Source organism: Notamacropus eugenii, chromosome 4 (genome assembly GCF_028372415.1).
Source record: "Notamacropus eugenii isolate mMacEug1 chromosome 4, mMacEug1.pri_v2, whole genome shotgun sequence".
In the NCBI taxonomy this organism is placed as follows: Eukaryota; Metazoa; Chordata; class Mammalia; order Diprotodontia; family Macropodidae; genus Notamacropus; species Notamacropus eugenii.
Window position 1 is genome coordinate 38,754,035 of NC_092875.1, and position 26,345 is coordinate 38,780,379.

A 26,345-nucleotide genomic window follows, 5' to 3' on the forward strand; every position below is an offset into this window, starting at 1 on the left:
GCTCGCGCTGCACTCCTCCCCGGCCAATCGGCGCGCGGGAAAGGTAAATTTAAACCCCCCCCTCCCCCCCTTCAACTGGGATACGAGGCGAGGAAGCGTTTGTAAGAAAGTACAGTCCCTCCAGGAGGTTGGGGGCGGGATTTTCCTCCAGCTGCAGCCTATCAGAGTGCAGTCTCTCCAGAAAGACAGCCCCAGGCTCCAATTGGGAGCAGCTTATGTTTCGGTTTCGGAGAGCAGTTGGCTACAGCGTTACTGCAAACTTTTTTTTTTCTGAAAGCTTCGGTTTCCCGGGAGATCCCAGACGGTGCCGTCGAGTCTCAGGGCCATGGCCAGAGGTAGCTTCCCGGGTGTCCGGCCAGCTGGCCCGGCGACTGGGGCGTGGGGAGCGGGGGCCGGGGTATGGAGAAGAGGGGGAGGCTTCGCATGGTCGCTCTTGCAGAACAAAGTTCCCTCACCCCACCCCATCTCGTCCCTTCCCCACGCTTCTTCCCCGCGCCTGAAGCTTGGGGTGGGGGGGTCGGCTGGAGGCCCCCTCTTAAAAGTTTCTTTCCCCTTACAGTATCCTTCGGGTCCAGGAAGAGACCTGTCTTCTTCCCGCAGCTGGGGGTGGGGGGCTGGGAATGAGTTTTGGGGAGTGGGGCATTTGGTGGGAATGATAATAATTAGCGCTTTGGGAGTGCTTTTCTGACAATTACCCTTAGAGTTAAGGGTGGGAAGCGTTGTTATCCCCATTGTACAAGTGAGGAAACTGAGGCTGGAGGAGAGAGCTCATGGCAGGGAGGGACCTGAGAGAGTTCTTTAGTTACAACCCTCCTTCCTTTGACACAGGAAACTGACCCTGGAAGAGGAAAGTAACTTGTCTGACCCAGATCATCAGGCTCTCAGGCTAAGGAGGGAATCCCCGGGTTCCCCATTTAAAAGGCAGATGCTATTTCTGCCACAAAACTTAAAGAGTTTTTTCCCTTACCCTCTTCCACTTTTCTCCCATGAAAACACCCAGCTCAGCTCAGGAGGTCAGTTGGAGACAGTTCTGAGTTGGAGGGAGCTGCTGGGGATATTTTATATACATACATCCACAAATGTGTGTGTGTAAGCGTAAGTGATAGCCTTGGTGAAGCCAAATTAGCAGTACTGTGTGAGAGGTCTGTCTTCTTTCCTCTTGCTTGTTGGGGAATGATCGTAAATAACTAAGTTCTTTTTTATTAGAGACACTGTAGGATTTCTCTAGTCTTTTGTGAGGAGTCTTTTGTTTTAGAGTTGGAAAGTATCTTAAGAGATCATTTGTACCAAATCACTCATTTTAGAGAAAAGTAAACTGAGGTAACCAGGGGCAACAAGTTGCTGGATAGAGTGCAGGGCCTGAAGTCAGGAAGACTCATTTTCCTGAGTTCAAATCTCACCTCAGCACTGACTAGCTGTGTGACCTTAGGCAAGTCACTTTACCCTGCTTGCCTCAGTTTCTTCATCTGTAAAATGAGCTGGAAAAGGAAATGGCAAACCACTCCAGCATCTCTGCCAAGAAAACCCCAGTTGGGGTCATAAATAGTCAGACGTAACTGAAACTAATGAACAACAACAACCAAAAAAAAACCCTGAAGTCCAGGGAAGTCCAATTCAGTCTTACATGCCCTGCCTCTCTAGTACACCCCCTACTCATAAACTTGTTGAAAGAACAAATGAATGAATGGTATGACCTGTCCAAGGTCATTCAGCTAGTAACCAACAGATCCAGGTTAAGAATGAGAGTGAGATTCAGTTCAACTCAAAGAGCGTTTCCCACCTACTATGTGCCTAGCATTGTGAAGGGAGGATTGTCAAATTATCATGACAGCTTACAGACATACTGGAGTCCTAAACGAGTAACTTTGTTAGTACTGTTTGTGTCATACCACTGAAACTTACATCAGGAAACAAACTATAACCGAAGGCAGACTTATGACATTTGAGGCAGTTGCAAGTGTACACCTTCTCAAACTGTTCGGTTGTGGCATTCTTCTAAACATTCCAAAGCACTGCATTATTGTTAATTTAATAATTGATAGTCCTGTGATACTCAGCATGGTACAGTGTGAAAAGCTCTGGACCTGAACTCCAAGGACCTCAATTTGAATCTCAACTCCGTTGCTTGCTATCAACATGATCTTGGGAAAGTTATGTAATCTCCCCATGCCTCAGTTTCTCCATCTGTAAAATGAACAAACTGGACTAGCTACTAACTCTAAATCTGAGTTACTTGAAGTACTCAAGAGCAAATCATCCCAGTTCTGCTCCCAAGGAAGCAGTAGTCTCATGGAAAGAGCATAGGTCTTGGAGTCAGAAGACTTACATCAAATCTCAGCATTTAGTTGTGGTATTTGAGGCTCTGTAAGTCATATAACTGCTAGGAAGCTGTTTGCTTTCTCATTAAATTGGAATAACATTTGATTCATCGGCTTCATAGAGTAATGTTGTGAACAGGGTATTTTGTAAATGTTAAGGAGCAAGATCGACATACAAGTTGTTATTTAAATATCTTTCGGCTTTGTTATTTTCCCAGATTTCCCTTAGAAGGATATGTTCAAATGAGACATACCTACTTTGCAGATGGAAAAATGAGGCATAAAATATTTGAGATTATAGGACTTTATGACAAAATACTCAGAGAAAATTATAGTTAAAACACCCTCAGATGTTCAGTATTTTAAAGTATATTTGCCATTTAAAAGGTTTAGTCTGCTTAGACTTTTTATTTTAGCAGTAGGGGGGGGTCAGATGAATAATTGAAATTAATTTAATTACACAGAAAAGTCACCTTGCCATTTACAAATATCTGTAAGTACTCAAAGAGATGCTAAGTATGTGTTCCCTGTATATCTATCCTGTATATGGTACTGACGCTTACTCTTAATTCAACAACTCAATAACAGTAATCCTCGCCCCATTTTCATACCAAGATCTAATCTGAGGCATAGTGAAGTAGAGGGAGCACTGGACCAAGTAGAAGGGAGACTGTCCCCTTTTCTGGCTGTCATAACTCTCTGTGACCATGGGCTACTTCCTATACCTCTGTGAACAACTAAATGGCCCTAAGGATTGAGGGGTGGGTCAGGAGCCACAAAGACCTGAATTTATTTCTGGCCTCAGACTTAGTAACTTATCAGCTGTGTGATACTGGGCAAGTCATTTAACCTGTCTGCCTCAGTTTCCTCATCTATAAAATGGGAATAAATAATAGTATACCCCTCCCAGGGTTTTTCTATGGATCAAGTAAGATAATATTTGTAAGGGATAATAACTGAGATATTTGTAATATTAGCACGGTGTCCAGTACATAGTAAGTGAATAATATATTCTTGTCTCCTTTCTTTCTTAAAGCCCTGTTTCTTCTTCTGTAAAATGGGGACAATTCTAGGATTACTGCTTTCACACGGTTATTTGGAGGGAAGTGCTCTGTAAATGCAGACTAAATGAAAAACCATGGCAGTCACTTCACTTCATTCTTTCCACCAAAGAGAATCTTATGCAGATGTGCCAGACTTGAACTGGGATTACGATATTACAATATTATTACTGACCATGGAGATTTCTGAGGTCCTTTCTAGGATCTATGATCTCACAAATTTTTCTAATGATACTAAAATTGATTCCTGCTTCTTCAAGTGAAGTTATTGCGTGAGTTTTTTTAGATTTGATCGATATCTTATTTTTATATTGCCTAGAATCTCCTTTGTTACCCCCTGCATCCTCTCCCAGAAAGCCATCCCTTCTAACAAAGAATTTAAAAAAAAGAAAAAGGGGAAAGAAAAAATTCCCATAGACCTCTCACTTTTGCAAAGGAGGGGGTGTGGGGGAAGTATGTTCTTATATCTCTTCTTTCACATTATGCTTGTTCTTTTTAACTTCACAAGAGCAGAGTCATTTTTTAAAACACATCCCAGGAAAGGTTCTACCTCCCCCCTTCCCCCATTGTTTACATTTATACCTGCCCTGTTAGTACACTTTGGCCACCTTTAGTACAGAATTCTTATATGTTAATTCAACAAATATTTATTAAAGTAAGTGCCTTCCCTATGCATTGTGTTGTGCTAGGAATAAGGCAGTAGGAGGAGGAGACACGTATGAAAAAGTCCTTTGTCCTCATATAGTCCAAGGGGGAATGAAACCCTGTAGTAGGTAGATAAAACATAATCCCCCTTGGTGGCTAGGGTAGAAAACTCCTTCTCCCAATTAAGATTCTCACCTGCTGTAACATTTTTAGTCCTAGAGTTGCCTAGAGACTGATAGGTTAAAGGGACTTTCCCAGGGTCACAATGCCACTCTGTCCAATCCTCCTGACTCTGAGATAGGGCTCTTTGTATCCACCAGCTACCCACAATGATACTTAGTACCTAAATTGCACACAGTGTGCTGAATACAAAGTGACAAAAGATGGGGGGAGGAGGGAGAACCTGTGTGCCCAGCATCATATATGTGTTTGTGGCTCCTTGGCCCTACGCCATTAACCTGCTATCACAGAGGCACAGTGTGTCCATCCCTTGCAAGATAGGCTGACATATCTAACCAGTGACCAAAGGAATACTTGAATTTTTCTTCGGAGCTATCAAAAAACAAGCTGCTACTCAAATAACCTGAGGCCCTCCTTTGTGACTTTGGGTGAGGCCTTTGGCCCTGGCAGGGATGGGAAACCTATAGCCTCAAGGTCACATGGGGCCCTCTAGGTCTTCAAGTCTAGCCCTCCGACTGAATCCAAACTTCTCAGAAAAAATCCCTGTGATAAAAGGATTTGTTCTGTAAAACTTGGACTCAGTTAAGAGGCTGCACTCGAGGACCTAGAAGGCCACATGTGGTCTGGAGGCTGCAGGTTCCCCACCCCTGCTAGTGCCTCAGTTCCCTAATTGAAAACTTGGAAGTTAATAACAGCCTGAGGCAGCTAGGTGGCGCAGTAGACTTGGAATCAGGAAGCCGGCGCTTCTTGAGTTCAAATCTGGCCTCAGACTCTTACTAGCTGTATGACCCTGAGCAATTCATTTCACCCTGTTTGCCTCCGTTTCCTCATCTGCAAAATGAGATGGAAAAAGAAATGCAAAGCACTCCAGTATTTTTGACAAGAAAACCCAAAGTTGGGTCTGGAGGAGTCGAACTTGACCCAACAAGGGCAGCCACCCCCATCCTTAGAGCAGCTCTAAGCCAAACCTAAATCCTTTTCCTCCCTCAGTCAGGGGATTCAGCAAAAGTTAGGAAGGAAGGGCTGCTGGGGAAAGCTCCCGAGACATGAAAAAGATCCCTCAAGAGTTCTTGTGTTTATTATCCTATTCTGGTGGGTCCTCAGACCCTAGTCTGAGAAAAAACGGCCTTAGGGGAGTTTTGTCTTTTCACAGTTATCCTGGTTTTGACATTTGTACTGTCAACAAACGTTTATTATCTCTTTCCCTCTCCCCTCCTTCCTTCATTTGCTCATTTCATTTCTCCTTTGGAAAGGTTAGTTTAAGGATGATCCGAAGGTATTTAACTGCCTTCCTCCCCCCTCCCCCCCCGCCAGCCCCCCCTTCATGGGCTAGATGGGGAGGAGCTGATGCTGCCCTAATAGCACGAGCTGGAGCCAGATTGGGGTCGGTCCCCGATTCTCCGCTCTGCCCCAGGCCACAAAAGAATATCCTGGAATGTCAGAGCCGGAAGGATCCCTCCGAGATCATCTAGTTCAACCTCCTCATTTCGGAGATGATGACTCTGAGTCCGGGGGAGTGTTAACGACTTACCCAGGGTCACGCATAGCTGGGTCTAGAACCCCGGTTAGTTGAGCTGGGCTCTTTCCAAAGACCCCTCCCCCCTTGGGTGGGATGGGTGTGGAAGGGGATGGATGGGATGAAGGGTGCCGGTCCAAGGGCGCAGTTTGGCGGGAGGAGGTGGGCGGCCCAGGCCGGGCGTGGGGAGGGGACAGAGATGGGGGGGCAGGGTGCGGAGGGGGGGGAGGAGGGGGCGGCAGGCTGGGGCGGCGCTCCGAGGCGGGAGCGCGCGGGGCCGCGGGGGCGCAGCGCGGCATGCCCGGGGGGTGGGCTCCAGGGGTGCCCGGGCGCACGGCTAGGCGCCCGCCCTCACTCGCCGCAGCCGGCCGGCTTCGGTGGCTCCGGTTCCACCGCTCGCTGGCGGGGCCGGGGCCCTTTAAACATGGCTGCGGTGGGAGGCGCCGCGCCGGGCCCGCTTGGCCCCGCAGCCCGCCCCGCTGCGCCCTGAGCCTCTGCCATCCTTCTCCCCAGGCAAGAAGATGTCGAAAACGCGGCCAGAGGAGGCGGCGGCGGCCCCGACGGGAGGAGCAGCGGCCCCCGCCCCGGGCCCGGACACGGTGGACAGAAGGGCCCCGGCGCGGCCCAGGACCAACGGGGTAAGCCGAGCCCCGGCGCTGCGGACCACTAAGGGTTAATGGGGGCCCGCGCCGGCCGGGCCGCCGGGGCCGCGAGGGGTTAATGGGGACGGGCTGCGGGCACGAAGGGGTTAAGGGAGGGCAGCCGCCCAGACCCGGGGGAACTCGGCCCGGCTCCGTACGCCTGCGCAGGATGGCACCCCCGCCCCCACCCCCCAGAAAGTCCACTCGGAACAACGCCCCGCTGCCCCAGGCCGGGGGAGCCGGCGCCCCCGGCTCCCAGCTGGGCCCGCGGTGACCACGTGGGCGCCCCCGCCCTGCTCCCCGCCCTCCGCTAGGACGTGCGGGCCGGCCACCCTATCCCGGCTGACCTTTCAGCCCCTGCTCCCCGCACCCCTCCGGGAAGCCTCCAGCCCCGCCGGGAGTTTCTCGTGGGCTCTGTGGCTGCTGCTGTGGCCGAGGGGCTGCCTAGTTGTTTCTGAACAAACCCGCTCCGTGCTGGTAAGCCCACGGCAGCACCCAGAAAGCCCAGCTCGGGATCCCCTCCGCTCGTCGGCCCGGGGTGGGGGTGGGGGAGCCGAGCGTTCGCCCGGGAGGTCCCGGACGGGCGCCTGTTGGGCCGGCCAGCTTGGCCTTGCTCTTCCTCCCGGAAGAGCTGACCCAGCTCCTCGGCGGGGACTCTTAGCCCTCCGTCACTTGCCTTGAGCTTTTCGCAGGGAAAAGTTAAGGACGGTCTTTGTGTCACTCCCCAACCCCCATGCTCCCTTCCTACTTCTCTCCCCTCCCCCCCACCAAGAGAAAAAGCTGCTTGGAAGAGGCCGAAGTAGAAAATGTCCCTTTTTAAAAGGCCCACATTGACTTCCTGCCTGGCAATCATTGCCCTATTATCATCCATATAAATTCCTCCCATTGTTCCTGGCCTAGAAAAGTATTCTTATCTTTCATCGCTCTGCCTTAACTCCTTACACACTGAAAATTTCTGCACACTGGAATTTTTTGCTTTGCTTTCGGTATTAGCTCCACCAACAGCAGACTCTGTTCAGCCTCCTCCACTTCACCCCACCCCTTTTTTTCTATGAAGGCAGAGGATGGGGTGCCCGTGTTTCACAAGTTCTCAAGTCCCTTTCCCAAGGTTGGCTTAAAGAAATTTTCCCCACAATGGTCAGTTTTGCTCTCCCAGTGTAAAGCATTGTTAGTTGGTCAGAGCTGCTTAACTCAGGGAGTTTGTTGTAAGCAATGCTTACTGGGCCAGGGGCTCTTAGTAAACATGGACTCACCAGCTGGACCAGACCGATTGGCTAAGTTTGCCAAGGCCTTTCTCAGTACCATGGAAATCAGGCCCAGAGGGTCCATGTCCAGCTCCCAGGTAAACAGCCCAAGCTGGTTCTCTGGTATTGGAGCTTCATCTTTATTTCTGGCAGATGGATGATATGTGATGACCCCCAAGTATTTGGTCCAGGTACTGTGCTCGGCAGCCTGTTCTTTTTAGGATTATCTTCAAAGACCTTCCTTCACTTCAGTCTTCCTCCCAGACTTAGAAGTGACTGACCTCAGGTCCCTGGAGTCCCAGACTGTACCAGGAGAAGGCTAGCCCTGTCAGGTCTTAGCTAAACTGGAATAAATAGGTTCTTAATAAGACCCACATCTGAAATAGTCCATCGACTATGGACCAACCTGGAGAATAGATTCATCAGCAGAAGGCTGAGCACTAAATAATGAATTTTGTCAGTCACAGCAACTGTGGACAAAACATTTATTAAGGATCTGGGAAGAAGTTGTTATCTGTGTAAGTGCAGGGAAATTCTCCTACCAATTAGAGCATGGGTTTTTGAAGTCCATACAGACCTTGTTATTCTGCTGTTCAGAGATATCTTTAATCCATCATACTTAGTCTAGTTACTTAAAAGCCTTCAAAGAGTATTTATGATGTGAAACTGGGTAATTCTGAGCAGCTAAAAGTGCAAAGAGTTGAGGCCTTTCTTACTTGGGGGTGCTCACTGTAACATGCCATGCTCCCCCTCCCACAAACCGTTTGAGAGGTATGTTGGCTTTTGTGAAGTATCCCAGATGTTACTGACTCTGATTCCTGGGGTTTTCTTTTTGACTATGGATTTGTGTCTTTTTAGGAGAATGTATTTATGGGCCAGTCAAAGATCTATTCCTACATGAGCCCCCACAGATCCTCTGGAACTCGTCCTCCACTCCAGGAGGAAAACTCTGTTGCACATCATGATGTCAAATGCCAGGGGAAAGCCTTAACCGAATTGCACAAGAAAGGAGAGGGTAAGACTCTGAAGGTATTTCTAGTCTGGTACCTAGCTAGACATTACACCAGCTGCATTTATGAGAAAGCTCTTCCTAGTACTTACTCCCCAGTCCTGAGGCTGATCAGTTTGCCACCCTACAGTTCCATCTCAAAGAGATAATGGGCCACCTGCTTTTTCATGGCCTTTCCAAACAGACCAACTTTACTTGGCTTATTTGGGTAGCAGTATGTGTGTGTGTGTGTGTGTGTGTGTGTGTGTGAGATATTAGATAGTATTGATGGACGCTTACTGTCCAGAACAAGGGACATGATGATCTTTAGCCTAGTCATACTACCGTCACAGTATGGGGTTCAAACGTGGATACTGTGTTTTAGGAGGGACATTGTCAGATGTCTTCTGGAGCACGTCCAGGAAAAATAAAGGGGATAATGAGAAGATTCAAACAAAGCCACCTGAGATTTAGACATAATTGAAGAGCTGTTTTGTAGAAAGGAGGATTAGGCTTATTGGCCTAGAGAACCAAACCTAACACCAATAGGTTGATTTCTGAGAAGAACTTCTGAAGAATCAGAACCAGTCAGAATTAGAATGGACTGCCTCAGAATGTAGTGAGCTCCCCATCACTGGGAGAGAGATCAGAAGAGCACTTGCCATGGATCTTCATGCTTTGGGCAGAGGGAGGATTCAATGGCCTCTAGGTTACTGTGATTCTCTATGGCCTACCTTTTCATTCTTGGAATTCTGCAACTCGATGGACTGACATGCAATTAAAAGGACAGTTGAGTCCAAAAGTATGGAAGTAGTAGTTCCAAGTTAGAGAAATCTGTATGCGGTAGGGTCAGAGATTTGGACATATGGTCTGATTAGGATCCTCAAAAGCAAGGGAAAGTTCTCCCAGAAATCTTAGTCCACTACAAAGACTTGATATATACACATGTTTCCATAAGGATAGAAATCAGGCCCAGGCCTCAGGCAGACACCTGCCTCTCAGAGAGGGAGTGGCCCCATTGCCTTCTTCCTAGGAGATGCCAGCAGCCACTACTGTCATAGACAGAGTATAGGGCTTCAATCTTCAAGGTCTTGGGGATCTAATCAGAATCCAGTGCTGCTTCTTGTCCTCTGAAGGATTAGCAAACACCACAATTCCAGGGCAATTTAGGCTTAAGAAGCAAATTCTCTAAAGGACAGACTCACTCCGAGTGATGTGGTTTAAAGGGTTCAGGGACACCCCCCTCCCCCACCAAGACCAGAAGATTGGACAGTGTCATCTGGAAGGAACTCACGGACTCACGCATTCTTTAAGTCAAGGGGGCAAAGGTTTATTGTAATGCCAATATGGTAGGCAGAGCTCCTTAGGGAACTTGCCCCTTAACAGGAATGATGCTAAAGCTTACATAGAAAAAGCAGTGGATTATCTGGCAGATACACTAATTAGGTGATAAAGTGCAACCTTGGTCACAGGCTTCATTCACTACTGGAAACCGGGGGAAGGGGTTTCTCAGGAGTGTATTTTTTGTCTGTTATATCTGTAGCAAGATAGCTTTGAGAGTTGATGTCCATAGGTTGACCTCTGGATTGAATATGATAATTTGGGAATCAATACATGATAATTCTGTGGTTACAAGATAGTCCTGTTTTGACAAGAGAATTTCTTCAGAAGCCAGCTTGTTCTTGTGATGGGGAAAGGTAGTTTGTTTTACTGGGGCCCACTCATGACTTATTGCTAGGCATGGTGTCTTTGGGCTGGGAAGAAAACTGCCAGGGATCGTGTTTTGAGGGTAGGGAGAGATGTGATCTTGGAATTAGCATGCAAGCACCTCCCATTCCAGGCTTGTCTAAGTTATGTTTCATAATGCAGAAGTTTTCTTCTTCCTGAGTTTTAAGGGCTCAACAAGAATATTGATAATGGGTTTTCCATGTGGGAGAATCCCCTCCTCCTGAGAATCCAGGCATTCCTATTCACTGCTCCTCAGTTATAATTCAAACAAGTGCCATGGCAGTGAGTTGATTCCTAGGACCTCTGCTGTTCATTTCTGAGAACAGTTTCAAGCCAGCATCATTCAAAACTAGTGGGTCTGGAATGTTAGCCCTCATTTCATCCCCACAGAAGTAACAGCCACATGGGAAAGTAGCTACTGGGGCAGAGTTTGTTACCAGTTTTGCAGAATGTCAGCTGGGAGGGGCACAGAGACCCCCAAGTGGCAGAGCTGGGAGGGCTTCAGACCCGGGAACGGGCATACTGAGCCTAGGGACCCAAAGACCCCAGAATGGCAGAGCTGGGAGAACCTTAGAACAGAGAGTGACCAGACTGGGCCTAGAAGCCTAAAGACCCCAGAATGGCAGAGCTAGGAGAACCTTAGAACAGAGAGTGACCAGACTGGGCCTACAGGCTCTAAGATCCCAGAATGGCAGAGCTGGGAGGGCTTCAGACCAGGGAATGGCCATACTGGGCCTAGGGACCCAAAGACCCCAGAAGTGTAGAACTGGGACGATTTTAGAAGAGAGTGACCAGACTGGGCCTAGAGGCTCATAGATCCTAGAATGGCAGAGCTGGGAGGGCTTCAGAACAGAGAGTTACCAGACTGGGCCTAGGGGCTCAAAAATCCCAGAATGGCAGAGCTGGGAGGGCTTCAGACCAGGGAATGGCCATACTGGGCCTAGGGACCCAAAGACCCCAGAATGGCAGAGCTAGGAGAACCTTAGAATAGAGAGTGACCAGACTGGGCCTAGGGGCTCAAAGATCCCAGAATGGCAGAGCTAGGAGAACCTTAGAACAGAGAGTGACCAGACTGGGCCTACAGGCTCTAAGATCCCAGAATGGCAGAGCTGGGAGGGCTTCAGACCAGGGAATGGCCATACTGGGCCTAGGGACCCAAAGACCCCAGAAGTGTAGAACTGGGACGATTTTAGAAGAGAGTGACCAGACTGGGCCTAGGGACCTAAAGACCCCAGAATGGCAGAGCTAGGAGAACCTTAGAACAGAGAGTGACCAGACTGGGCCTCGGGGCTTAAAGATCCCAGAATGGCAGAGCTGGGAGGGCTTCAGACCAGGGAATGGCCATACTGGGCCTAGGGACCCAAAGACCCCAGAAGTGTAGAACTGGGACGATTTTAGAAGAGAGTGACCAGACTGGGCCTAGGGACCTAAAGACCCCAGAATGGCAGAGCTAGGAGAACCTTAGAACAGAGAGTGACCAGACTGAGCCTAGGGGCCTAAAGACCCCAGAATGGGAGAACTGGCAGCCAATTTAGAATACAGAATGTCAGAGCTAGGTAAGGTCACCAAGACCCTTTTAGGGTATCTGGCAGGTGAAAACTATTTTCATAATACTTAAATGTTTTCATTTCTAACACTGTAAATATTGAGAGATAAAACCCATATAAACAAAAGCTTGTTGAGGCAAGGGTCCTCAGTTTTTAAGAGTGTAAAGGGGTCCTGAGGCCAAAAGGTTGAGAACTATGGATCTAATCTATAGAATTCCTTTTACGGATGAAGAGACTGAGGGGGCAGAGTGACCTCCTGGGAGAAGAGAGATAGTGACTTGCCTTCATTCCCAAAGAGAGCTAAAGGACCTCTCCTGCCACATTCCCTTTTCTTTTCCCTATAGAAATGAAGTTACTGACGGTGATCAGATTCACAGACCTGTTCACAAAAGCCTAGTTAACTCATAATGGAGCATGAACAGTAATGTTAGTATTATGGAGTAATGGAGGTACTTGGGGGAGAGGCTGTTGGGGGTGGGGTGTCCAAATAACCATTTTATAAGAAAAACATGTTTAGCATTCCAGACAAACTGACTTGTAAATGAGCTTTTGAACCACTGCTTGTTTATAAATTGGAGACATCCTGTTGCTGCAAGTAGACATGATCTTCAGCCATGGCAAAGGGGAGGGGGCAGTTCCTGTTGTCTGCATGCCCTGGGTCCCATCCCTAATATCCCCCCCCGCCCCATCATCTTCCGTCCTCCACCCTCTGAGGCCCTATGCTTTGTTCTCTAAGCCATAGCCCTCGAATTGGCATTATGCAGCTCTGGTATGTGTATAGGACAGAACCCTGGGCTCCAATCCTGGCTCAGTAATTTCTGAACTGTGTGACCCTGAGCAAGTAACTAAGCTTACCTGAGCTTCTGTTTCCTCACCTGTAAGATGGAGATTATGACTCTGGCCCAAGTACATCTTCCCCAGGGGAAGGTTGGAGACTTTTGTGATTGTGAGCTGGCAGTTTGCTGAAGGGTGGCCCCCGATCATCTGATGCCCAGGCCAGCTGCTCAGAGCTTGAGCTGTACCCTGACTGGCACAGTCCCTTCTCCTGCATTGGTGCAGACCCTGTGGTGTCTCTCATTGCTCACTTACAGTAGGTTTATGTGGCTGCCACAGAGGGCAGGCATCCTCCTTCCCTGGCACTCTTTTTGAAGTTAGTCTGAAGCAGGAGGACACTGGGGGTAAGTTGGTGTCTTTGTCCTCCCTTCCTCTGCAGAGAAAAGAATTGGCGGCAACGCCCCGGCAAGCTCTATGAAATCAGAAGAACAGAGAGGCAAAGAGCTAAGGAGGGATTCTCTGGAGCCCCTTCCAAACCACAAATCCACAGCTGCAGGAAACCCCAAAGCCATGGCGCTGCCCGCCAATGCTGCTGATGCCGCTAGTGCGAAGCACGCCCCGAAGAAACCCCCCAAAACCAAGCAGGCCTCCAGGAGAAAGTAAGTGATGTCATCTCCCTTGGGAAGACCCCAGAGCTCAAGGGGCCCTCAGCAGATTGTTCTCCCAGAGGATCATGACTAAAAAGGCGACTCTGCGCTGTTCATAGGTGGTGGGGGCAGTCAGGGCCTGGAGGGATCTTCTGCTTCATCTGTCCTCAGCCTCTCCCAGGACAGCAACCCTTTTTGATCATAAACTTTCACAGGCCTTCGATACAGTAATGGTTATGCTCATCAATGTGTGGTTAGAAAGTCCATGATAGCAATGCCTGGTGTACAGACGAAGTCATAAGCCCTCGCAATCCCTTGGTAGTACCCCCACTCCACCACACTCCCCACCCTAGTCCATCCACGATTCACACTGGGAACCACTGTTCTATCCCGCCTTGCTGGCCCAGAAAGTCGAGAGACCTTGGCCAAGGTCACATAGGAAGTCATAGAGCAGATTGAATTCGAACCCAGGCCCTTGGACTCTAGAACTACTCCTTTTTTGACTGCATCACTTTGTTGGGGCAGTTGGTTTTTCTGCCTGTAATCCCTGGTACTTTTAGTTGGCCTGCAGTTGGTCCTTAGAGGATGGGAGGGAGGGGGAGGAGGATCTGTGATGCTTTTCTTGGCACCACCAACAAATGGTTTCTCACATCTGTGAGATTTATGGATTGCCATTGCTGGATTGGGCAGGACTTTCCAACCCCAGCAGCTGGGCAAGGGGGCAACTTTTTCTTATAAAATAATTCTTTCTTATTTTATTTCTTATGGCCTCTGCACAGTACAGTCTTCCACTGATGTCCTGTTGGATGGGGGTGCCAGAATATTTACTGAGAGTCAGGGGGGTGAGGGGAATAAAGAGTCGGGAGCTTGACATGTAGGTCCCTCGGCTCATTTCATGTACAAGGAATCTGATGGAGTTTCAGAAATTATTGCTGGCTTGCCTGCTGTGTGCAGGACACTATCCTGGAAGCTTGAGATCTAAAGGGGAATTCATCTCTTGCCCTCGGAGAGACCACAGCTTTGTAGGCGGGTGAGACACACACAGATATCCGTACTGCACATTAGAACATGACTAGGCACAGGGAAAGCCAAGACAGAGTGGTGTGTGGCATATGAAGAGGGAAGAATCACTTGTAGGTGGGGAATCAGGAAGTCCTTACTGTTTGTAAAGACCTGGGGGACCCTGAGCAAAGCATTTACCATCTCTTGACCTCAGTGTTCTCATCAAATGGCACCTCCTTTGTGGGGTTGTGAGATAAGTCAGCAAGCATTTATGAAGCTCCTATTGTATACCAGGAAAAACCAGTCTGCTCTTAAGGGACTCACAGGCTTATGGGGGAAACAGTGTGCAAATGATTACATACAAACGAAATACAGACAGAGTCAGTGAGGACTGATCCACAAGGGCCTGGGGTGCTTGGGAGGGAGCTCAAAAAGGCTTCTGGGAGGTGAGATTTCAGCTGAGACTGGAAGGAAGGAAGCCAGGAGGAGAATGTGAGGAGGAAGAGCATTCCAGGTGTGGGGGACAGCCAGTGCAAGTACTTGGAGTCTGGAAATGACAGGCCACCAAGGAAGCCAGGATCACTAGAGGGGAAATTATTGTAAGGAGACAGCTTGGGTGCAGTCCTAATGCCCCACAGGGATGTGAGCTAGGGCTCTTATTAGGAAGGCATGTAAGCGCAAAGAGCATGGGAAGTGTTCCAGGTCTGCTCTAGAACAAAGTGTTTGAGGGGGAGAACCATGAAGTAGAGATGCTTTCAAAGGGTGCAGAGACTTTGCCAGGAGAGGGTTTTGCTCAGCAGCCAGAGATGGCACACCATTCCATATGCAGGGGATGGCAGTGCAATTGATCAGCAAGCATTTAGGAGGAACCTACAGAGTAGGTACAGGTGTTGTACCTACTATGTGCCAGGTGCCTTAGTACTAGGGATATAAGTACAGAAAGAAGACATGTCCTGGATCCAAGGAACTGTTCTAATAGGAAGCAACAGGTATAATATCTCTAGGATTATGGGAGATGCATGCCACGCAGACTCGAGGTAACCTTAGAAGAGGCAGCCTCAGCAGCTGGCAGACTCAGGAAAGGCCTGTCCAAGAGCCAGCTCAGAGGAGGGGGTCCTAGAGCACAGAGCAGCAGCAGCAGTGCATGGAGGAAGCCACAAGGGGAGCAGGGAGGGGAGGAATGTGGAGCCAGACCAGACTGGCAGGAAGAGAGGCCTGGCCTGGAAGAAAGGACAAGGCGAGACTTGGGGGTTGGGTGCAGGTCAGTTGAAGTATTGGGCCCTCAGATGAATTCAGTGAACACAAAAGCCTTTATTAAATGCTTCCTGCATGCTAAGCATTGGGATTGCACACAGATAAGATGATCCTTGTTGGGCAGCAGCAGCAGCAATTGGGAGGCGGGGGGTGCTGCAGATGTCAGTGTTGCTGCATTTTCATATGAAGTCACTATATTAGTAGTTTTGCTTAATTTTTATTTTATTACAAGAGACCTCTCACAAAGTGGGAATAAGCTGTAAATGTTTTTGATGCCCAAAACACACACCAACAAAGCTTTTTTTAAAGGAAAGAGCTATTGGGTGTGGTGGCCTCCACCTGTAATCCCTGCTCCAGGCAGCCTTAGGGGCTCTCATCTACCACAGGGCTGAAGCCAATGGGGTGTCTGCACTAGGGTTGACCCTAATATGATGAGCCCCTGAGACCACAAGGCTGTCAGGCCACCTCAGGAGGGGTGAGCTGCCCACTTCCAAACCTCTGTGCTGCTCAGGAGTGTGATTGGGCCTGGGAGTGCTCCTCCAGCCTGGGGAAGACCCCGTCTCCAAAAGAAAAAGAGAGAATGATTTAATTATCACATTTCCATAAACAATAAGACGCACAAAGCTCTTGTACATCATTCTACTACAGCTCTGTAAGGCAGACACTCTAAGGATCATCCCCTTTACTCAAATAAAGAGACTGAAACTCAGAGAGGTTAGCCTAGCCACAGGTACGAGGTACTGGCTCTGACTGGCAGGTGTAGTGCTTAGTGGGAGCTGCACTCCCCTGCCACTCTAATAAGGAGGTTTCCACTTTGTGAGCTCATTTTCCAAAGGTGTTTGCATCTGCTTTCTCTGATTAAGATGATTTTTTTCGTGTACTGACCCCAACATCCTCTTCCTCCTCACAGAGCTCAGGGAAAAACTCAACAGAATCGCAAAGTCACTGACTATTATCCCGTGAGACGGAGCTCCCGCAAAAGCAAAGCTGAGCTACAGGTAAGCAGGTAGGCGGGCGTACAGACTTGGGGCCTCCTTCTGGGGCTGGGGGGAAGCCAAAAGCTACCCAGGGCCTGCCTAGTCTGGACCTACTGGGCCAGTCTAGCTCAGAGCTCCAAGGCCATATAATCTAGCCCAGGGCAAACCTGCCTCCCTGCCAACTTCCAGCCCTGATTGTTCATAGAGAAGTTTTCCTAATAGCTCCAGATTTCACCAGATCTCAGGAATAGAAGGCACCTCAGCAGTCCTGTTGTGCCTGCAGTACCTGGCCAAGAGTACCCTCCATCATATCCCTAAGGAGTGAGGATCCAGCCTCTACTTGAAGCCCCCAATGGGATGGGAGGGAGGGGGTCTCTGTAGCCCATAGACCAGGTCTCTAAAAATGGGAACAGAAACAGACATTCTCTGTGTGTCCATGTGCTTCTGTGATGTCCTTGATCTGGCTCCAACAGCCAGCCTTTCCAACATTCTCTTCCTAGTATGTGCCAGGCACTGGTCTAAGCAGTGGGATCAGTCCAGCAGATGTTTAGCGCCTACTTAGCGCAGGGCACAGTTGGGATGAGTTCCCTGAGGACCAAGACTGTGGGTGCCTGCCTCTAAGGTGAAGATGCTCAAACCCTGATAGCCTGAGGCCCAGGAGTACATACTCAGTGCCAGGTTCAGTCCTCATCAACTAGAGGGGAACTTGGAAGACTTCCTGGAAAAGGCAGCATCCTGATTAGACACTAAAGGATGCATAGGATTCCAGCAAGCAAAGAAAGAGGGAGGGCCCAGAGCAAAGGAAGGCACAGAGTGGAAAAGCACCATCTGTGTTGAGGGGCAGAGAACAGTCCATTGTGGTGAGAAGTTGGTCACCTGGGGTCAGTGAATGGCAGTTTGTTTGAGGTTGTTTTTTCATATTTTGATAATAGGATTTCAGTATAATTGGTTGCTGTTGTAATCCCATGTGTTTTGTTGTATGCATTTAAAACCCCACTGAGAATGCTTCCAGGGCCTTCAACAGAGTGAAGTCCAAGGGTCCAGGACAAAAGAAGGGGCCAGAGCACAGAGCATTAGGAGGGGAGTTGGGTGAGATGGAGCAAGACTGTAGCAAGCTTTCAGTGCCAGGTGAAGAAACTTGAACTGTATCGATGATGTATGGGGAACCACAGAAGGTACCCTATGCTCCCGGAAAACTGGATTCTCCCCTGTTCCTGGAAGCCAACCCGTGCTTTCCACCTCTCCTCCTTCCCTGAAGGAACCTTAACCCCAAATCTTGAATACTCCAGGCTTCCAGGTGGGCCTCTCTCTGTATTATGAGGGGTGAAGGTGTTCTCCAGCTGTGAAGATTTTAAAGCTAGGGCCTGTGTGGAAAGGACAGCCATGTGGCTAGTGGCCCGGACAGGATGGGAACCTCTGACCTCCAGAGAGGAAGACTGACCCTTGTAAATGATGAAGGGAAGGGAGAGGAGGACACTAGCCCTGACTGTATGTCTGGGAGCCTAGCAGGCTTCAGGGAAGGAGCCCCATGGAATGGAAGCGTTCCCATATTATGGAGGAGGAAGCTGGAGGCCAGACCTGTTCAGGGACACAGTTAGAAGATGTCAAAAGCAGAATTGGGACCCCATTGATTTCTCCATCAGTTCACCTTCCTGAATCATGATTTTACAGAATGGCTGGGGTGCTCACAGTTAACCCGTCAGAAGTGCTGAGTAAAAGCTTGACATGGGCCAATGCCCAGAAAGTAACTCAGTCTAAAAGCCTCAGTAATCATATCACCAAGGGCTCTGAGAGACTTACAGGAGAAGGCATTGAGCGACAGCAGGCTTGTCTGGGATCATCCCAACCTCTTGAAGTGCAAATCCAGGTGGACAGCCCTGGCTTCCCCCAAACCATCCCTGCCATCCACATCAGGGCATCATGGGAGGAGCCATATGGTCCAGGAGGTGCTTAGAGCAGGAGCTAACCTGACAGAGCTCCTCGTACGCTGCCTGGGTGACCTGGTACACATTGCCCCTATAGACCCCAGCTTCCTCCTCTAAAGAAAGGAGAGGCTTGGATAAGGCAATGGTACCTTCTGGCTCCAGGCCCATAAACTACTATAGAGGCAGGTGGGCGACCCAGCAGATAGAGCACAAGGTCTTGAATCGGGAATGCCTGACTTTAAATCCAGCCTCAGGCACTTACTGCCAGTATAACCTTGGACAAGTCACTTGACCGCCGTCTGCCCCAGTTTCTTCAACTGTAAAATGGGGATAATAATAGCACCTATCTTCCAGAGCTGCTATGAGGCTCAGCCGAGGTAATATTTGTAACGTGCTTAGCCTAGTGCCTGGTACACAGGAGGTGCTTAATAAAAGCTTGTTCCCTTTCCCCTTGCAGGAAAAATCCTTTATACCATGGGCTCAGCTCAGGAAACTTTGGCTTCCTTTCACCCCATACTAGGGAATGGCCAGAAAGTACTCATGTGCTTTTCCTTCTGTCTCTATCTAGTCAGAAGAAAAGAGAAAACTAGACGAATTAATTGAAAGCGGGAAGGAGGAAGGCATGAAGGTAAGGCGGATGTTAAGCACTGGGATGTAGCAGATGCCCAGGGTGGGCTGCCAGGTCTCGCCCAGGACATGTTTCCTATTGTCTATGGCAGTCAGGGACCATCAGACCCCAGCTTATTTGTTCCTAGAGACTCAACTACCAAAAGTCTTTCCCATAGACACAGCTTTACTCTCAGACCAGGAAGAAGCAGTGGGGTCTGAATATCTGAATGAATCCTGTAGGAAACGCTCAGGTGGGAAACCTTAAAGGCCTTCTTGTGGAGGCCATGCCTGCAGAATTCTCTGATTGTCACTTAGGACGTTGGCCCAGTGTCTGCTCAGGAAAAAGGTGATAACGAATTCTGCCATCTGGGTCAAGCGGCTCCCCGTTCTTGCCAAGATCCCATAGAAAGTCCTGTCCCTTCCCACCATCCCCAGCTGCCTTCTCTTCCCTTCTGTGGTGTTGTCCTTTGCTAACCCTTGAAACACACAGTGCCCTATCTCGCCTCCCTGGGCTTCCCCCCCCCCCTCCCCCCTGGATGTTCCCCTTCCCTAGCTTCCCTCCTGGATTCCATTAAGACCCTGCTCAGATAATTTTCCCTCCTACCTCCCACCCACCCCCAGCCAGGATACTTTCCTGCCTTAGTGCCCTCTCTCTGAGATGATTTGTGATTGTATAGCACATTGGCTATGTTGTTGTGTGTACAAAGGTATTACAGATGTGTCCCTCTTAGATTGTGAGCTCCTTGGGGGCAGGAACCATTTCTTGTGTGTTTGATTGGCTTTTTTGGAGGGAGTGGGGGTCAGCTTTCTTGGTATCCCAAGTACTGAACACAGACATTAATAAACTCTTGTCAACTGACTGGCTAAGAGGGTACAGCAGCAAGGGCTGCGTTAGAACCATTGAGTTTGCAACCCAACTCTTGGGCCACCTGTATATAAATTCAGTGTGTCCAAGGTGAACTTTAAGCTGCCAATAAACAGGTTGCTCAGAAAATGCAGAGGAACCTATTTAGGGGTGGCCACCCCTGTATCTTTCTCAGAGCAAGGCCCTGGCCTGTCATGCTCAGTCTTCCCCAGGCTGAGAATCTCCCATAGGCCTACACAAAGTGTGGCAGGATCTCAGGATGGGAAAGGACCTCAGAGACCACTGGGTGCTCCTGACCACAGTAGTTATTCTTCTTCCACTTGGAGACATGCAGTGAGGACCCTGGGCAAAGTAGGGTGTGGACTAGGCTTGGAGCCAAAAGACTGCAGTGCAAATCCTGCCCCAGATGCTTAGTAGCTGTCTAAGAGTCTTAGACAAGTCTCTTAGCCTTCCATAGCCCCAGTTTCTTTCTGTATAGGGATAATCAGAACACCTTTCTCCACAGGTTGGTGAGACCCAAATAAGATCATGGATGCAAAGCACTCTTTGAAGCATCCTAGAAACGTGCACTATTCTTCACAGATCTTGTGTGACCGTGGATAAGTCATTTCCCCTTTTGTTCCTGAAGACATCTTTCTTAAACGCTTGACTTGCACGTTAAGTGCAGCTCCACAAGAGTAGAGAGAGTTTTACCCTGGGAGTTCTCCAGACCAATGGAATTATGGGTGTTGAGGTTTTTAAAAAGCTCTCAGCTCCCAAGATGATCTCTTTATTCCTTACATAAAGCCTTGATGGACCACTTTGGTTCATTCATCAAGCACTTACTGAGTGCTGGGGGTAAGAAAAGAGGAGTCTGTCTTGGTGGTTGGAGAGCTGGCCTCCAAGGCAGGAATGGGAGCTCCTGGGGGCAGAGGCTGTTTTTGCCTTTCTTATGGGCTAGACACATCCTAAATGCTATATTAATGCTGGCCAGCAACCTGGGTTCAAGTCTCCCCTCAGGGCACTCTGACATTGGTCAAATGACTTGACTTTCTAGGGCTCTAGGCAGCGCTGAAAGACTGCTAGGTGCAGAAAAGGTGCCAGCCTCCACTGGAAGAGTGAGTTTTCTCATCCAGGAATTCTTTCCACTAATGGACTTAGTGCCTATAGGTCAAGTACTAGTCATAGGAGGACAAATGGTTGATATTCTATTGGGGAAATACAACCCATACACAATTAAATGAAAACTACATACAAAGTTTTTTGTGGAGGAGAGGAGGCACCAGTAACCAGGAGAGTGAGGAGAAACCTCAGGCAGGGGGTGACTCTAGAGTTAGGCTGGAAAGGAATCTAGGTCTTCTGCTGGGGAAGGTAAGAAGGGACTCCATTCCAGGCATTGGGAACAGACTGTACAGAAGGAAGGAGAGAGGAGATAGAAAGTCATCCATTGGCAGGTCTTTGAGCAGGCAGCCAACTTGGCCTGTAGCCAGTATGCATGAAGAAGGCAAGAAATATGCCGCAGGCCTGGCAGTGCCTACAGCCAGCCACTGGAGGGCTTTGGGTGGAATAGGAGTGTGTTCAAAGAGGAAGTCATTGAGCTTTTGGAGTAGGTGAAGGAATCCCCAGAGGGACTGGAGGCATTTAGGAAGTGATTGAACTAATCCAGGCAAGAGGTGATGAGGAGGTGGTGCAGTTGGAGAGAAGGGGACAGAGGTGAGGACAACAAGCCACCAAGATCTGGCAACTCCTTAGATATGAAGGGGTAAGGGAGAGAGAAAAGTTAGGGATGACTCCAAGGTTTCAGACCTGGATGATGAGACGAATGGTGTCCTGGGCAGAAATGGAGTTGCTAAGGAGAGGAGAGTTTGGTGTTTTGGGAATGAGTTCTGTTTTGGACAAGTTGAGTTTAAAATAGGAACTAGGCCGTTAGCGATGTCTGACCCTGCTCAGGAGAGGGCTCAGGGAGCATAGATATGGGAATCATTGGCATGGAGACTTCTGCCCTCTACTCCTCAAATTCATCACCTGAAGGCTTACTAAATACTTTATGTTGAGCATTTCTGTTTTGGGAGCACAGGGGTCAAGCTCTTTTAGGAGATAGCCCCTCAGCTACTTGAATGCAGCTTTCATGTTCCATCTCTTCTGCTGGGTGAATCAGCTAGCCTGAGGGTGGTGTGATTTCTGGGCCCTTTTTCATGCTTGTTCACCTGTCCCCTGGTGCTCTCCAGCTTATTTTTGTAGCATGTCCTTCCTAAAACTGCAACTGTTCTAGATGTGGTCTGAAGACTCAGCACTCCCATCTCCCTTAGTTGCAGACACTGCCTCTCTCAGTGGTAGTAGCTGTTAGTCTGCAGTCCATTAAAACCCCCAGGCTGTTCAGAGTAAGGACTGTGGTTACATGTGCCCATCATCACCCCCCAGTTTGCCCTCATGGAGTTGATTGTTTGGAAACCAAATATAAGACTGGACACAGATCCCTGTGGGTTATCTTTCATCAGATTAACACACAAGGTGATGAGACACATGAACCTAGAGGAGAATATTGTTAGGAAGCCCCTTTGCCAAGGAGAGTGGTCATCCCCTTCCCCAATACCAGCCCCATAGCAGAACTCTCAATAACACTCGGTCTTGTCTACCAATGGAGCACGTCTGAATACTTTGCTCTCATTCAGCTCATTCAAGATGCCAGCCATTAGCTTGTGTCGTTGGTGGGTTTTTTCCCCCTGGGGAAGGACAGGCCTTTTAACTTGTCTTGACAATGACCCGTTTTTCTCATCACTTCCCACCAGATCGATATCATTGATGGCAAAGGCAGAGGCGTGATTGCCACCAAGCAGTTTACAAGAGGGGAGTTTGTGGTAGAGTATCACGGGGACCTCATTGAGATCACTGATGCCAAGAAGCGCGAGGCTCTCTATGCTCAGGATCCTTCAACAGGCTGCTACATGTACTATTTTCAGTACCTGAGCAAAACCTACTGGTAAGTCAGTCCTTGGAGCACCTCAGGTCATTTCCTATTAGGCTGACTACCAGGCAGACCAAGGCACCCACCAGCCGCCGCAGCATCCTCGTCGTCCCCAGGCGAAGACTCCTCCTTTTGAATGATGAGGTAGAGGTGTACTTTCTCTTTTCTCTAGGATGCAGACTGTTCCAGACAGACCTCACCTCACCTGTGGAATGATGGGCTTCGGACTAGTCCAATAGAAACAGTTTAGCCAATTGACCTTGCCTTTCAACAGGGCCACCTCAATGAGGAATTCTTCTGGAGTCCCCCGGACTTGCCCGGGGCAATCTTTTTTTGTTTTTTGGTTTTTTTTTTGTTTGTGTTGATTCTAAAACAAATCCCAGTTTTTCGAGCCTGTGTTGAGTGAGGAAGGATTCTTCCTTGGCTGAAAAAAAAACCCCTCCCTTTTAAAAAAATCATTTTAATTTATTCCTCTATTCTTTCCTCTTTCCCCTTGCCCTCACTGCCATGCCAGTGTGGATGCCACTCGAGAAACCGATCGTCTCGGGAGACTGATCAATCACAGCAAGTGTGGTAACTGCCAAACCAAACTCCACGACATTGATGGCGTGCCTCACCTCATCCTCATCGCCTCGAGGGACATCAAAGCTGGCGAGGAGCTGCTGTATGACTATGGTGACCGCAGCAAAGCCTCCCTGGAGGCCCACCCGTGGCTCAAACACTGATCTGTGCTTCACTGGACAAAGTCCCCTCGAAGGGAATTAGTTTTTTTGGGGGGTTTTTTACACCTAATCTTAGTGGATTACTTCTGATGTTTTTAAATCTATTAAAATGCCTTTTCACTGTAGTATTTAAAAAAAAATCTGCTGCAGGTTCCCTCCCCAGCAGGCTTGCGCAGATGGCCTTAGGTTACCAAAACCTTTTCTATTTCTAGTTATTTTGTACATTTTTGCAAACAGACAAATCTGGGCTTCCCATGCATGCAGTCAAAGACTTGGTGCAGGTTTTATAGGGAGATGAGAATCTGAATTGTGGACTTAAGCAGTCCCACTGCCTCCAACTACATCGCAGTGACTTTCCACATCCCATTTTAGGGAGCACGTCAGGACAGAACATGCCTAACTTCTCTCCTGTTCTCCAACTTCTTGTCCTAATAATGACTTGACAGGTGTACATATATATATATAATATATATTTTTAATGTTTCATAATAGGCCAGTCCCTTTCCCTTCCCAACCTTTTGCTTTTGAAAACTTCCTGTCCCCGCACCACTACCACCTCTCATCACATTTGTCACTGCTCTTCTCTGAGGCTGCCCCATTCAGGGTACTGGTAAAGCTCCCTTATCCACCAGCTGCTCATCCAATCAGACACGGACAGGAAAAAGTCTCTGAATTTCCTCCCCACTTCCCTTCCCAGAGCAGGGCTTCCTATACCGGGGCTTAATCCTCTGTAGAAATGTGAACACTGAATTTATTCAACAATAGCTACTTAGATGTATATAAGTCGTTGCGGGAGTCAAGTTGCTGAGTTCTCATAGAAGAAATCCACGATGGTATTTTATTCTGTTTGGAACCAGACTTCTCTAGTGGGACCAGAACTCTTCCCATCTTCCTCTTTGCCATCACTCCCTACATACCTGGTTTTTGTTTGTTGGATTTTTGTGTTTTTGTTTTTGGTTGGTTTGTTTGGGCTTTGTTTTGTTTTGTTTAATTTGCTGGGTAGAATCAGCAAGATATGCTTCCACGTTATATCAGGCAGCCTGGTGGTTTTCCTGAGTACACAGCTATGAACTAAAGCAGAAGTCTCTTTGAAAGAGAAAAGTAGGAGCCCAGCCTCTGATGGTCACAGGTGTCCTAGGCACTCGAGCAAGGGGGCAAGGGCTTCAGGCTCAGGGCCAAAAGAGGAGACGGGATTTGGGGCATCAGCTGAAATGAAGGAGGTGACTTATCTCTCTCACAGAACAGAGCTGATCAGTCATTTCAGTCAACAGCCAGGGGACTGGAGTGACCTAGTAATGACCTTGGCACTATGCCCCCCTGGCTGCAGGGAAACCTGAAACAGGCTCTCCCTTCCTCCTTTCTGTTCCCCTGGGGTTGTTATGGTGCTACCTAAGAAAGTCTTCCCCTCACCTTCCCTGGTCATCAGGGAGTTGGAGAATCAATCAGGTGGGCGTATCAATGTGAGCTTATATGTCTTGGTTGTACCTATTTGTGGTTTAGCCTTGAATTTTAAAAGCAGACTTGAAGAGTATTTGTCTCTGTAAAAAAACAAAACAAAAAAAGGATAAAAAATTAAAAATATTTATTGCCAACTGCCTCCTATATTTTGTTTTGTTTTTCCAACTCTTGTAAGACCATGGGTAGGAATGACTGAAACTCCAGTCTAATATCTTTTTTCCTCTAGCTTTCATAGAAACTTTGGGGGTGGTATCTATTGAAAATTAATGGATTTGGTATTTAGAAAGTTATCTTACACCTGTTAGTTCTTTAACCAAACCTTGAAAGCTTTAGGATTCACAAGATCCTAGAATGTCAGAGCTGGCAGGGGGGGTGAATGTTGGTAGTCAGTGGCTCCTTTAAGCTCATTAGAATTAGAGCAGGAAGAAATCTGGTTTGTCATTTCATCCATCCTACCCATTTTCAGGTGAGGAAAGTGAGTCTCAAAGGAAAATGACTTACACCAGGTGAGTAGCCAAGGTGATTCTCAGACATGGGTCCTTAGATTCCAAACCTGATGATGCCTTTCTGAGTCTTTCTCTTTTTAGTTTTACTTCAGAGTTATTTATGACTATGCTGTACTCCGCTCTCTTGCATCTCTCTTATTACTAAGCTCTTGTATAAAAGCAATATGTGGGCAGCATTAAACTAGCACTCAGTTTGGAGTCAGAAGGACTTAGATTTAAATCATGGCTCGTAGGACACATTTCCTCAGTTTCTTCAAATTGCTTCCAAGTTCCCTTCCAGCTAGGATCCTATGAAAAGGGGCAGTATATTCCCAGCATCCTTGTGTGCCCTTCCCTCTGCTGAGAGGAGATAGATTTGTTTTGTTATTTGCCAACACTAATAGTGGCTTGGGTTTGGTTATTGGGTTTTTTCCCCCACAATTACCCAGAATTCAGCTGCCTTTTAGGTTTCTTTTTATTGTTATTGTTAATGTGTACATTCTTGTGGTTCTGCTTCTTTTTCATTCTGCTGTTTTGTAGAAGTTTTCCCATATTTGTCTCATTTTTTATATTTTTTGGGAAGGGGGTCTGGACTTGGCTGTAGACTCCAGCCAATACATGACCACAATACAAACTTCCTGGGAATAGGCAGTATCTTGCTTTATTTGTACCCCCAACACCTAACACTGATCTTGACACATAGTAGGCACTTTAAAAAATGCTTTTTTTGGGGGGGGGGTCATTCATTCCCAGATGAGGTTCCCTTTTGTGGGATATACCACAGTCTTCCCCATTTCTGGCCCCACTTGTAACCC

The 26,345-nt window shown here is 48.2% G+C and overlaps 1 protein-coding gene across 4 annotated transcripts; it reads left to right on the plus strand.

The window, feature by feature from the left end:
* The first annotated feature begins 77 nt into the window (after positions 1 to 77).
* Positions 78 to 25,179, plus strand: KMT5A (lysine methyltransferase 5A). Of its 4 annotated transcripts, none has more exons than XM_072600655.1 (8): positions 78 to 335; positions 6,234 to 6,358; positions 8,464 to 8,620; positions 13,082 to 13,301; positions 16,456 to 16,543; positions 19,016 to 19,075; positions 22,690 to 22,880; positions 23,380 to 25,179. In XM_072600655.1, exons 1-8 carry the CDS (start codon positions 326 to 328, stop codon positions 23,588 to 23,590), a joined length of 1,062 nt encoding a protein of 353 aa, XP_072456756.1. In that variant the 5' UTR covers positions 78 to 325; the 3' UTR covers positions 23,591 to 25,179. The 4 variants fall into 4 exon arrangements, with proteins under 4 accessions (XP_072456756.1, XP_072456758.1, XP_072456760.1 ...); XM_072600657.1 differs by lacking the exon at positions 78 to 335 and adding an exon at positions 5,557 to 5,768; XM_072600659.1 differs by lacking the exons at positions 78 to 335; positions 6,234 to 6,358 and adding an exon at positions 6,563 to 6,838.
* Positions 25,180 to 26,345: the final 1,166 nt, after the last annotated feature.